Source organism: Phacochoerus africanus, chromosome 2, assembly GCF_016906955.1.
Source record: "Phacochoerus africanus isolate WHEZ1 chromosome 2, ROS_Pafr_v1, whole genome shotgun sequence".
NCBI lineage: Eukaryota > Metazoa > Chordata > Mammalia > Artiodactyla > Suidae > Phacochoerus > Phacochoerus africanus.
The window spans coordinates 255,766,404-255,778,574 of record NC_062545.1 but is presented as its reverse complement, the minus strand read 5'-3'; the positions used below and the strand labels follow the sequence as shown (position 1 = coordinate 255,778,574).

General features: G+C 48.9%; 1 protein-coding gene across 1 annotated transcript; it reads right to left on the bottom strand.

The window, feature by feature from the left end:
• Nucleotides 1-1,587: 1,587 nt before the first annotated feature.
• Nucleotides 1,588-11,951, bottom strand: SLC31A2 (solute carrier family 31 member 2). Its single transcript, XM_047768181.1, has 4 exons — nt 11,816-11,951; nt 6,982-7,048; nt 4,276-4,462; nt 1,588-2,986 (listed from the first exon to the last, which is right to left on the bottom strand). The coding sequence occupies exons 1-4, from the start codon at nt 11,819-11,821 to the stop codon at nt 2,818-2,820; spliced, it is 429 nt and encodes a 142-aa protein (XP_047624137.1). The 5' UTR covers nt 11,822-11,951; the 3' UTR covers nt 1,588-2,817.
• Between the last annotated feature and the right edge of the window lie 220 nt (nt 11,952-12,171).

The window sequence follows — 12,171 nt, the reverse complement described above, 5'->3', positions numbered from 1 at the left end:
GGAGACACTGGGGCATGGAGCAGTAAAGTAACCTTTCCAAAGTTACCTAGCTTGTTGGCAGCAGAACAAGAATTTAAATCCTGGCCATGGGATTCGAGAGCCTGGGCTCTTGGCCACCACAGCAGCATTTGTCCTCGGTTGAGGGAGGAGGGGAGTGATGTTTGTTAGAAGTACGGGCTTGTGGGCCTCACGATCTCCTGACACAGAATTTCTGCCCTGTTAGGGTAAAATACACAGAACATGAGAGTTTTCAGCCTCCAGTGTCTGCACTCACACCCTTGTTCCACTGGGTGGGTGCTGTATGGCTATAGCCAGTTATCCTCTCAGCCTCAGCCCTCATCTGAGTTGATGAATGGACTTGGGGCCAGGCTGCCTGGCTCTGCCACTTATTAGCTGGATGACTTTATTAATTTCTCTGTGCCTCAGCTTCCTCATCTCCAAGACAAGGACAAAAATAGTTTCTACCTTGTTGTGGGGATTAAATGATTAATATTGTGGAGTTCCTGTTGTGGCTCAGTGGATTAAGAATCCGACTAGTATCCATGAGGATTCGGGTTCAATCCCAGGCTTCGCTCAGTGGGTTAAGAATCTGGCATTGCCATGAGCTGTGGTGTAGATCACAGACGTGGCTTGGATCCCACGTTGCCATGGCTGTGGCATAGGCTGGCAGCTACATCTCTGATTCGGCCCCTAGCCTGGGAACTTCCATATGCCGTGGGTGCAGTCCTAAAAAGCAAAAAAAGAAAAGTTAATATTGAAAAGTGCTTAGAATACTGCCTGGCACATGATAAGAAGCAATACATAGGTGTTAAATTCAAGTAGAGAAAATACCACCTTTTGTGACTTGGTTCTGAAGAACGCTGAAGTGCCTACTTCATCTGGCCTATAATCCATTTCTCTAGAGCACAGATTTAAAAAAAAAAAAAAAAAAGCCCTCCATGTTTTGAAAGCTCAAATGTATTACCACGTTTGAAGGTAGACTATCAAATTGAAGAGGCTGCCGATCAGTTTGCCAGTGCTCGTAGGGATGTTTATTGCAGTGCCCCAGGCGAGGAGCCTTAGCTGGTCAAGACTTGTAAGGGGATGCCCAAGCCTCCATCAGCAAGACGACGGCATCTTACAACTGTTGTGACATCCGTTTCCAGGCGTACATGGGGAGGATGCACCGGTCAATGCTGAAGGCCTCACGTACGAGACTTTTTGTTGGAGCTGCCTCTTACTGTAAAGATTAAACGGTGGTGTTGCTGTTTTGCTTGTGCACTCAGGGAGGGAAGGCGCTAATACTCATGCCCACCCGGGTCCTCAGAGTCCACAGGACAGTTATTTTTCTCAGGGCAGGCTCACCGTTAGTACCTGTCACGTGAAGGAAGGAACAGCTTGGTGACTAGGCTGGCATTGGGAGTGTCTGCCTGAGGGCACAGCACTCCAGATTTTGCTGGGCAGAGTTGTCCTCATAGCAGACACTCAATCCTTGGCCCTCCTGCCAGCACTGCCAGCTTCGTTTGCTCCACTCAGCTCCTGCAGCTGTTATCAGGGTTATGTGAGCTTGCTGTTTGGATGAGGAGAAACAGAACTGCAGTCACAGGCTATTTAAAAATATATATTTATTAAAATGCGTCTTTCTTTTTCAATTCCCAAAGCTTAGACCACCTTTCATCCGGCCTGTGAGGTACCTGAGTACAGACATTACAGTATACAGCAGTGATTTCCTCTCCCAGTACCACTTCTTTCCTTTTTTTTTTTTTTTTTTAAGTGAAAAGGTTCAAATATCTGAAGAGCCCTATCTAACTCTATAACATAATGCTTTGGTTTGGTTACTTATTGCATCTTCAGTCGGTACCCCCTGTGGCTTACTCAGTAGTTTAAGTGAATCATGTTTCCCCACCAGATTATAAGTGTGAACAGTAAGTAATAAATAGCATTAGTATTAGATGTTATTCAGTGCAGTTCTTGCTTTTGCATAGAAGAAGGATCAGGATAAAAGGAGGTTATTAAGGCCACAAGAGCTACTGGACACCTGAAGGCATTGAACTATCTTCTTCCCGCAGGCAGTGTCATCTGATGGGAGGAGTTCCCTCTGTTCAGATAGGTCAAGGCCTGGAAAACAGTCCTGCTTCTCTGCTTTTAATCTGCTGTCACTTCCTCTCCCCAAGAAAGGGAAACAGGTCCCAGCAGATGCTGCTACGATCATGAACAAAATAAAATCATTTCAGTAAAAATTTGGTTTTGTTATTAATGTGCAAAATTGCCAACCAGGCATTCAGTGGGAACAATGAGAAATCTCAGTTTGTCAGCATGATCCACAGAAGGCACAATCTTCACCTGTCCCAAGGCAGAAAGGTGAGAAAAAGGAGCCACCGCATCTCTGTCCCCGAGAGGCCGAAGTCAGGAATTCCAGTGGAAGGTGCTCCTCTGCATAAGGCACAGATCAGGAGAGCAGAGGATATCCAGGTTCATCACCCAGAACCATCTCCCTGTCTTGATCTTTGGAAATTCGTAAGTTTTAAGTCAGATAAGTCCTCATGGGCTCAGCAAACCTGCCCCCTGGTTCTGGTCTCTCCATCCTCCCTCTGGTCACAGCAGCCTTTTTAAGGCATAGACTGACTATGCCTGAGCTCTCTACAGGCTGGCTGAGGAGCCGCAATGGCCTCTGAACTCCAGGGAGCATGTGCTGGCTTCAGCTGAAAGTTTTCAGGAGCTGAGAATGGTGTGAGACTAGCCAGCAGAAGAGACAGAAGACATGAGGCTGGAAGATAAATGTTTGGGGAAGGGGCCCCTGCTCTCTCCAGCCCTTAGTTCCTGCACAGCCTTCACGAGCTAAGTCATGTTGAGAAGTGGGTAGGCCAGGTAGTAGCCCACACCTGAGCCCAGGACCACACCAAAGAAAATCCACGTGTTGTAGGACATCACAGCCAGCATCATGAAGTAGCCAATGACCACCTGAGCGACGTGGAGTAAAGACTGGCCAAAGTGACACATGAACCACCTAGATAAAAAGAAGAGCCAACTTAATGTTGGTAATGAGCTGGAAGCTAGGAACTGGTGTCAGGAAGCAGGGCAGCTAAGTTACAGGACCATCTGATTTATAATTTATATGCTTAACCCAGGAGAGATTTTCTTTTTAAAAAGTATATCAAAAATGCCTGAGAGGATTCCCATCATGGCGCAGTGGGAACGAATCCAACTAGGAACCTTGAGGTCGTGGGTATGATCCCTGGCCTTGATCAGTGGGTTAAGGCTCTGGCATTGCCGTGAGCTGTGGTGTAGGTCATAGACACAGCTCAGATCTGATGTTGCCGTGGCTGTGGTGTAAGCCAGCAGCTGTAGCTCTGATTGGACCCCTAGCCTGAGAACCTCCATATGACGCTGGTGGGGCCCTAAAAAAGAAAAAAGAAAAAAAGAAAAAAACGTAAAAAAAACTACTGTATAGGGAGTTTAGGATAATCACTTCTCTCCCACATTTACCTCAGCTTCCAGGTATCCTGGGCAAAAAGGGAAAATGAGACATGTAATTATCAATAAGGCAGATTTTTTTTTTTTTTTTCCCTGAATCTACTGTGAGAAACAGGATTACAATTTAAGGAGCATGGACTTTGGTGACAGAACAGTTCTTAGCACTGCCACTTACTAAATGTGGCCTAGCACAAATGTCCTAACCTCTCTGAACCTAAATTTGCTCATCAGTAAAACAGATATATTGGTAAAACAGGTATAAGAACACCTGCCTTGCAAGGGGGTTGTGGCTATTCGAGGCACACACGGAAGAAACAGGCAGGCACATTAGGCCCAGCAGGAGCTGCAGGGAGGGCAGAATGGGGGTCCTAGGCAGCTGTTCTATCAGAATGGGAAGGGAATAAAGGAGAGACAGGGAGCCCCCAGCCAAGCTGTATACGATGCTGACCACAGTTCTTATTTGTGTAGGGACAGCAGATCCAGTTTGGGGTTTGGAAGCTTTTGTGACCTAAGGAAGCCTGCTGAGATTTGGGGGAGGGCTGGGTGGACACCCCTGTTGCAAGACTGAGGCCTGCACCAGAGTCCTAAAGATCGGAGCCTCCCACGTGGCTGTTTTGAAAGCTCTGGCCTGAGCCTCAGGAGAGCTGGGCTCTAGTTCACCTCACTACTGACTAAGTGTAAGCACTTGAGCAAGTAAGTCATGGTCCTTCCCTGGGCCTCAGTTTCCTTTCTGTGAAGTAGGCCTGATACCCTGTGGGCCCAGCCTACCTCTGAGGGTGAATGCAAGGACACTGCCTGTTCCCCACCCCCTCTGCTTGTTACCTGAGATGGGTCCTGCTGTCTGGGAGTGAGTCTGAACTTGAATCCTGGTCTGTCTCTTCGATGAGCTGCTGCCTGGTGGCTGTGGACAGGCTCATCAGGGCCTGGAGGAGCAGCCTGGCTTTGCCAACCTTGAGGCTTTCATACAACACAGCCAGGAGCAGGACCACCAACACCGAAATGGCCATGCCTGTCAAAAGAAGCTAAGTTACAGAGGCCCAGCCAGGCAAGGGAGCAGTGCTCCCCTTCTGGCAGCTTCCCTGGGGACCTGGCACAGGTGGCAGAAAAACACCTCTCCGCATATTTGTTCTCCCTCGCATCTTCTCCACCCTTGCTGGGCTCAGAACCTCCTCGCTGTCTCTTTCCCCCTCCAGCCCTTTCTTGGTGGGATTGGCCGACAAGAGTGTGACGCTGAAATACAGCTGATTAGACCCCTAGCCTGCGAACCTCCATATGCCGTGGGTGCGGGCCCTAGAAAAGACAGAAAGACAAAAAATAAAATTAACAAAAGTGAAGCTGCCTGAAAAGGCCAGGGGCTGGGGTGGAGAAACTCTATGCCACCGTCTCCAGCTACACCCCTGGAAGGCGGCCCAAATCTCCCTCCTGACTTCTTGTTAAGGGAGGAGCGTGTATAGCAAGTTCCTGTTTACATCTGTGTACAGGGGAAAGTCTGGAAGCAAGGAGATAGATAGAGCAAAGGAGTCATAATTATCGCAGCAAATTAGGAAAGTTTATTTTTTGTTCATCTAACTTTCCGTATTACTCTTATAATAGTGGGGAAAACCCAATAAAGTATTTTACAGAAAACACTAAGTGCTTACTGGAGCCGCTGTGTAAAATTAACTGCTACTTCTCTGTTGCCAGTGGAGGGATACTAAATGGTCCTGCTATAGTACTTTACTGGGCTTCCAGGAGGAAATCATCTGCCAAAGATGCAGGTGTTTAAAATATGAACTTACATATAATTGCCTGTACATGGTACAAATTCAAAACAGTACAGATGGGTATACTGTGAAAAGTAAGAATTCTTCCCAGGCAAGTCTCCCAAAAACCTCTGCTCCCCTCCCCAAAGCAGCCTCTGTTAGCAATTTCCTGTGTGCTTAGCTTTTCAGGGATACTCAATGTATGTATAAACCTTTGTCTAAATGACAGCACCCTATCTGCACCCTAACGTCATGGTCGTGGCCCCACTATACATTGTGTGCGGGCTCCCCTTAACTCACACAGATGTACCTTATTTCTGTGGCTTCATAGCATCTGTGGCATATTATATTTTCAAAGGATGGCCACCTCCCTATATCCCACCCCATGCTCTTTTTACAATGTCAACATCCTGCCAGCAAGTGGTGGCATATGTGTTTCTTCTTTAGCCTAAGTCTTTGTGACTGCCTCACCCATTGGAGGGCAGTGATGCTCTGTGATTTCCAAGGCTACGTCTTAAAAACTAGGCATGGGGTTTTTTCTACCTTGTTCTCCCATTTTTCCCCCCTACCTGTTTCTCTGGGGACACTTAACTTGCTCTTAGAACCCAGTCACCCTGCCACAAGAAAGCCCAGGCCACAGGAGATGCCACAAGTAGGTATTTAGCGAACAACCCCGAATGGGGTACCAGCTAATAACTAGCTTCAATCAGACACAAGAGTGAGGAAATCTTAAAGGTGACTCCAGTTCCAGCCACTGACCATACCTGCAGGAGAGACTTTGAGGACTGTTTAGCTGAGCCCAGTCAACTCAGAACCTTGAGAACAAATAATAAAATGACTGCTATTGTTTTAAGCCACTAGGCCTACCCTATAATAGATGACTGGAATGGTAACACATTGTAGGGAAGACCATAATTTATTTGATCAGGCCCTGCAATGATGGCCATTTGGGCTGCTTCCAGTCAGTTTTTAAGATGCTGCAATTACTTGGAGTTCCCGTTGTGGCTCAGTGGGTTAAGAACCTGACATAGTATCTCTGAAGATGCAGGTTCAGTTACTTGGAGTTCCCTGGCCTTGCTCAGTGGGTTAGGGTTCCAGTGTGGCCGCAAGCTGTGGCACGGTTCAAGGAAGCAGCTTCGATTCGTCGTTGCTGTGGCTGCAGCATAGACTGGCAGCTGCAGCTCCAATTCAACCCCTGGCCAGGGAACTTCCATATGCCTCAGGTGTGGACCTAAAAAGCTTTTAAAAACAAAACAAAATAAAACAAAACAGTTACTTAAGTGGAAAATATAATTCCATCATGAATTAGTGCCCAACTGTCTTTTCAAGTCAAAGGAATATTATTCTCTTTTAAATTGGTATCTCACTTGAGGTCAAAGGCTGTAGCAGCTGCTCTGAGCTTCTGAGCTCATGCTTGACAGTGAACCCTTTATGAAGGAGGTACTAGGAGGCAACAAGAGGCCTTGATCTAATTCTGGCTCTGAGGCTTACCTGGATAAGCTTCTTCCCCTCTCTGGGCTTCAGTTCCTGCCCCTGTAATAGAGGGGAAAGCTGCACCCTCTAGCCTCTCCCTGGGCCTTAGTGAGGATCAGTGGGATAACAGCACCCTTGGAAATCTGAAGGGCAGTGGTTGCCAATGGGAATTCTAAATGCAAAGTTCCCACTCAGTGTTTTATGCAAGATGAGTCAGGCTCACTAAAATGTCCACAGAGCATAACCATAGACAACCCAGGTTTCCATTGCCTGGAGCTAGGAGGCTTCTGAGTCTGGGCTTCCCGAAACTTACCTGCAGGACTGTGGACACTCCAGAAATCAAAGAGCAGCACTGCCTGATCCGAGAAGATGAAATGCATCTGAAAGAGAAGGGACTCTGCATCACAAGGGGCTTATTAGGGCGGTGGAAAATCGTGTTCCCTAATGCTCTTCAGCAACCTCTTCTAAAGGCCTAGGAAAATGAGGTCACTGGACTTAGGTGCCGGAAGGGCCACTAGGGGATCATCAGGGCCGACCGAGGCCAGATAGAGCAGAGACTTGTCCACGCTCCCACAGAGGATCAGCAGCAGAGCTATAATTGAGCCGGCCCTGCTGCAAAGGAGGTGCTGGGTGGGGGAGGGCTCCTTCCTGGGCCAACCAGGTCACAGTGCTCTCCAGTCAGGCTGAGATGTCCCCTCCATGCCCTCCAAAGCCAATCGGGAAGCACTAGACCGAGGAACAGCTGCCTCTTCCTTCCCCGGGGCCCCAGCCATTCCACCCTGGCAGTATTGATCATGGAGAGCCCGGCGCAGCTGTCCTCACTATACCCCACACCTGTTCACTCGACATTCACCAAACATTTGCTGAGTCCAATTCTGTGCCCAGCATTACGGATGAAGGCGAATGTCTCTGCCCTTGATGAGCTCACAGTCTCATGGAAAGAATGAAGGAGCAAGGAGCACGAAAACACCTGTCTGAAAGCTCTTCTCAAAGAGCACCTGGTCCACCCTGCGTTTGGGTGGTAGCAAGGGCTCTTCATACACTACATTTCACAGCAGTCTCTGTGGGCCAGTGAGGCCCATCTTACCATGGGGAAGCTAGGTTCCGAAAAGTTAAGAAATTGGCTGAAGCTCACAGAGCTAGTGAGTTGGCAGAGCTGGGATTCAAACCCGAGTCTAGTTGGATCACTGTGTGTCCATGCTGCCTTGAAATAACCAAGGGAGAACATGATGGAAACTGGACAGTGATTCTAAATGCCCACACCAGACTTAATGACTATGTCTGACAAGGTTAAATCCAGACAGATCATTCGGTCCCCTCATGGGGAGTTCCTGTTGTGACTGGGCAGAAACAAATCTAACTGGTATCCATGAGGACACAGATTCAATTCCTGGCCTCACTCAGTGGGTTAAGGATCTGGTGTTGCCATGAGCTGTGGTGTAGGTTGTAGACGAGGCTCAAATCTAGCATTGCTGTGGCCGTGGCATAAACCAGTAGCTTCAGCTCTGATTCGACCCCTAGCCTGAGAACCTCCATATGCTGTGGGTGTGGCCCTAAAAAAACCCAAAAGTCAGTTCCTTCACAGAAGGGAAGTTTCCCTCTAGTCACCAGGTAAGACCTCAGCCAGCAGAAGTGGCTCTGCAAACACTGGCAGTGCTCACCCAGCTAAAGAGATCCTGGCTGAGTTGGGCTTTTGCCTTCAAAGACAATGGCCAAATATTAGAATCCTCAAACATCAGAGCTAGAAGTATCCTCAGAAAGTTCCGGTTTTTTTGGGTGGTTGGTTGGTTATTTGTCTTTTTAGGGCTGCACCTGTGGCATATGGAAGTTCTCAGGCTAGGGGTCAATCAGAGCTGCAGCTGCCAGCCTACACCACAGCCACATCAACACCAGATAGAAGCCGCATCTGGGACTTACGCTACAGCTTATAGTAACGCCGGGTCCTTAACCCACTGAGTGAGGCCAGGGATCGAACCCACATCCTCGCGGATACTAGTCGGCTTCTTAACCTGCTGAGCCACAATGGGAACTCCAGAACATTTTTTCATTGAGATACAATTGACATATATTGGTTTCGGGTGTACAACGTGATTCCATATATGTATATATTACAAAGGGGGCATCACAAGAAGTCTAGTTAACAGCCCATCTTGACACAGTTATAGTTTTTCTTTCTTGTGATGAGAACTTTTAAGGTCTACTCTCTTAGCAACTTTCAAATATACAATACTGTGTTGTTAACTACAGTCACCACGCTATTCCATTACATCTCCAGGACTTACTTTCTCAGAGACTGTTTAGTCCCTTGGTTTTCAACTTCTTTGCCAGAGAACACCAGCAAATAAAATCTTCCTTGTAACTCCACTGTGTAAAACACAGGGATCTGGGAGTTCCCTTGAGACCTAGCAGGTTAAGGATCCGGCATCGTCATTGCAATGGCCCAGGCCGGGAACTTCCACATGCCGTGAGTACAGCCAAAAAACCCCTCAGGGCTCTGGGTGAAGGGGGGAGAGAGGTCTGAGCTCTGCTAAAATTCCATGTGAAAGGAGTTCCCGTCAAGGCGCAGTGGTTAACGACTAGGAACCATAAGGATGCGGGGTTCCTATCCCTAGCCGTGCTCAGCTCAGTGGGTTAACGATCCAGCGTCGCTGTGAGCTGTGGTGTAGGTCACAGACGCGGCTCAGATCCTGCAGTACTGTGGCTCTGGCGTAGGCTGGTGGCTACAGCTCTGATTAGACCCCTAGCCTGGGAACCTCCATATGCCTCAGGTGCGGGCCTAGAAAAGACAAAAAAATAAAATTCCATGTGAAAAACTCCAGTCCCTTTCTAACTCCTTCTCATTTGCAGATAGGGAAAAGCAGTCCCAAGAGAAGGGATTTGTCCAAGACCTTATAAGAAGAGAAAGGAAACCTATGCAGTCTATGAAAAATCACAAGGAAGAACTCCAAAATAAAAATAGCTTCTTATCTCCCTAATATGAAAGTGCTACTTGCTCAATGTAAAAAGCTGAAATAGTACCCCAATAGAGTAAAAATCACCTTGCATCCTACAACCAGAGATAACAGTGCTAAGATTTTTTTTTTTTTTTGCCTTTGTCAGGGCCACTCTCACGGCATATGGAAGTTCCCAGGCTAGGGGTTTAATCAGAGCTGCAGCCACCGGCCTACACCAGAGCCACAGCAATGCAGGATCCGAGCCACATCTGCAACCTACACCGCAGCTCACAGCAACACCAGAACCTTAACCCACTAAGCAAGGCCAGGGATCGAACCTGCATCCTCATGGATGCTAGTCAGATCCGTTAACCTCTGAGCCACGACGGGAACTCCAAGATTTCAAAAAGAATATCTGTTGAGGTGGCAGAATGTTCACAGAAGATTGATATGCAGAAACGAACAGGTACAAATCGTCCTGTGAAACTCCATTTCTACTGGAATTGTGCTCATTCGATTTCAGAAGGCTGCGGCACCATCTCTGCAGGTGGAATAGCGGGAGGTGTGGTGCCTTTACTTCTTTGAGTTCACTTGATAAAGCAGTTGACATGATTAGAATGTCTCCTGTGGCTAATTAATCAGGAGGTTCCGTAAATGTGTTCCTTCTAACATTCTGGGGCCTGGGCCAGCCACCTCAGGGGCCCCAAACACAGTGGACCTGAACACCCAACAAAGCAGTACAATTTGTTCAATCAACAAACACTGTTGTGCTAGAGGTACAGGTGCTGGAGATAAATGAGACAAGTCCTTGGCCCCCAAGGTGCTAACGTCTGTTAGGGGAGAAGGAAATGAACAGTTATTTCAACAGGGTGTATGTATCCAATAAGACAGAGGCACAAGGGAGCCCACTGGTGGTACTGGGGACAAACACCTCTGGGAGACACCTAACCCCAACTGGGGAGGCAGGTGGCTAGGACATCTGCTGAAGGAGGAGAAGCAGCCAGAGAAAAACGGACAGTCCAGTATTTATTTCCAAGCTGGACGTGTCCACACAGAGCGTCCAGCCCCCTGGGGAGTAAGAAACCCGAGAGGGACAAAGACTCACCTCTCTTGCCTTTTCACAGGAGAAAAAGATTCAAATCAGTACACCCAGACTTGGAGCTTCAGTTTTCAGCTAAAGATCCTGGCAGTCAGATATGCAAGGAGCAGGCCTTGCACCCTGTGTCACTGCTTAGGATAAATCTGAACCTCCAGCAGCGGAGTTTAATCTATCGGTGCCTCATTCAGGGCCCCACCCAGCTAGGGAGGAGCTGTGGTGAAGAAGAGGGCAATCAAGGGACTTGCTTTCTTCTTTCTCATTTGGGATTGCTTACCCTTTAAGAAAAGCGCCCTCATTTATAAACTAAAGAGCTTAGACGAAGATTAAGGTCCCTGTCAGGCTGTTGGCTCGTTGGGGAACTTTTCATATAAGCTCTTTCCATGCATTTCCCCTTTTAGAGAAACGGCAGGCGGTTGGTGTGGATGTTTGACTAAACGATCTACGTTGGCTTCCTGGTTCTTCAATTTTATGACGTTTTTCATGGGATGAAAAAAATCGCATATATGACTTTTCTATTCAAAGACCAGAGTTTTGCAAGCTGTCATTCCAGCCCAGGCGAACTCTATCAAGAAAACGCTTATCTGAAACACTCTAACCCAAGCGTTGGGAGGGTGGAAAGTAGCTGACTCTGGGATTCCCCACCTGCCCCAAAAGAATCAGACCACGAACTTGCCAAGTCCGGGAACCGGCCCGGGAGTTTGCGCCCGCCTTGGACACAGGCTGAAATGCTTCGGTGATTCCCTCATCGTGGGAGAATTCCTGGAATCTCCCCCAAGTCACTGAGCCCAGGGCGGGGGACTCCGGGACTTGTCCCCGAGTCCTCACCCACCGCGTCCCCACCCTCAGCCGAGCAAAGACTGCTCGTAGGCTGGACTGACTCCCAGCAGGAGGGACAAATAAGAAACCTCCAAAGCCGGGCCAGCTCTGCCTCCAGCGTCCCCCCAGTCCTGTTCCCGCAGTTGACAAGGCTGCAACACACCCCCTGACCTGCCCTCGGCCAGGGGCGGCGGGCACCTCGAGGTGCCCAGGGGCGGCGGGCATCTCGAGGTGCCCAGGGGCGGCTGCTCCCAGAACCCCGCCCCGGCGTCCACTCCTCTCGTCAGCGCAGGACTCACCGCCATGGTGAGCGCGCTGGTTCTGCGAGGCACCGGGACAGCGTCCGCTCGCTGGGGTCTCGAGCTCCGAGTCCGGCCCTTCGCCGAGGCGAACACTACCCAAGCCGTGTGGTCACGTGACGGGTCGAGGCGCGCACGGGCTCCTGGGAGTTGTGGTCCTCGGGGTGCGCCCCACTCCCCCCTGCCTCAGGCGCACCCACCACTGGCTGGACCTCCTGCCCGGCCCCAGGGCCCCAGCCGAGTGGGCCGACGGGCCAAAGCCACCAGCGTAGCGGTTTCCCTCCTGCTTTCTATTTGGTCCTTTCCTGTTTTGCACTTGACTTGTCTTAGCAATTATCATAAAAAGATTTATTGCT

Coding starts and splice junctions, on each gene's coding strand:
- SLC31A2 (XM_047768181.1), bottom strand. Junction 4,463..6,981: donor GAGTGTCCACAGTCCTGCAG/GTAAGTTTCGGG, acceptor TTCTTTTGACAG/GCATGGCCATTTCGGTGTTG. Junction 2,987..4,275: donor GACAGCAGGACCCATCTCAG/GTAACAAGCAGA, acceptor CTTTTTATCTAG/GTGGTTCATGTGTCACTTTG.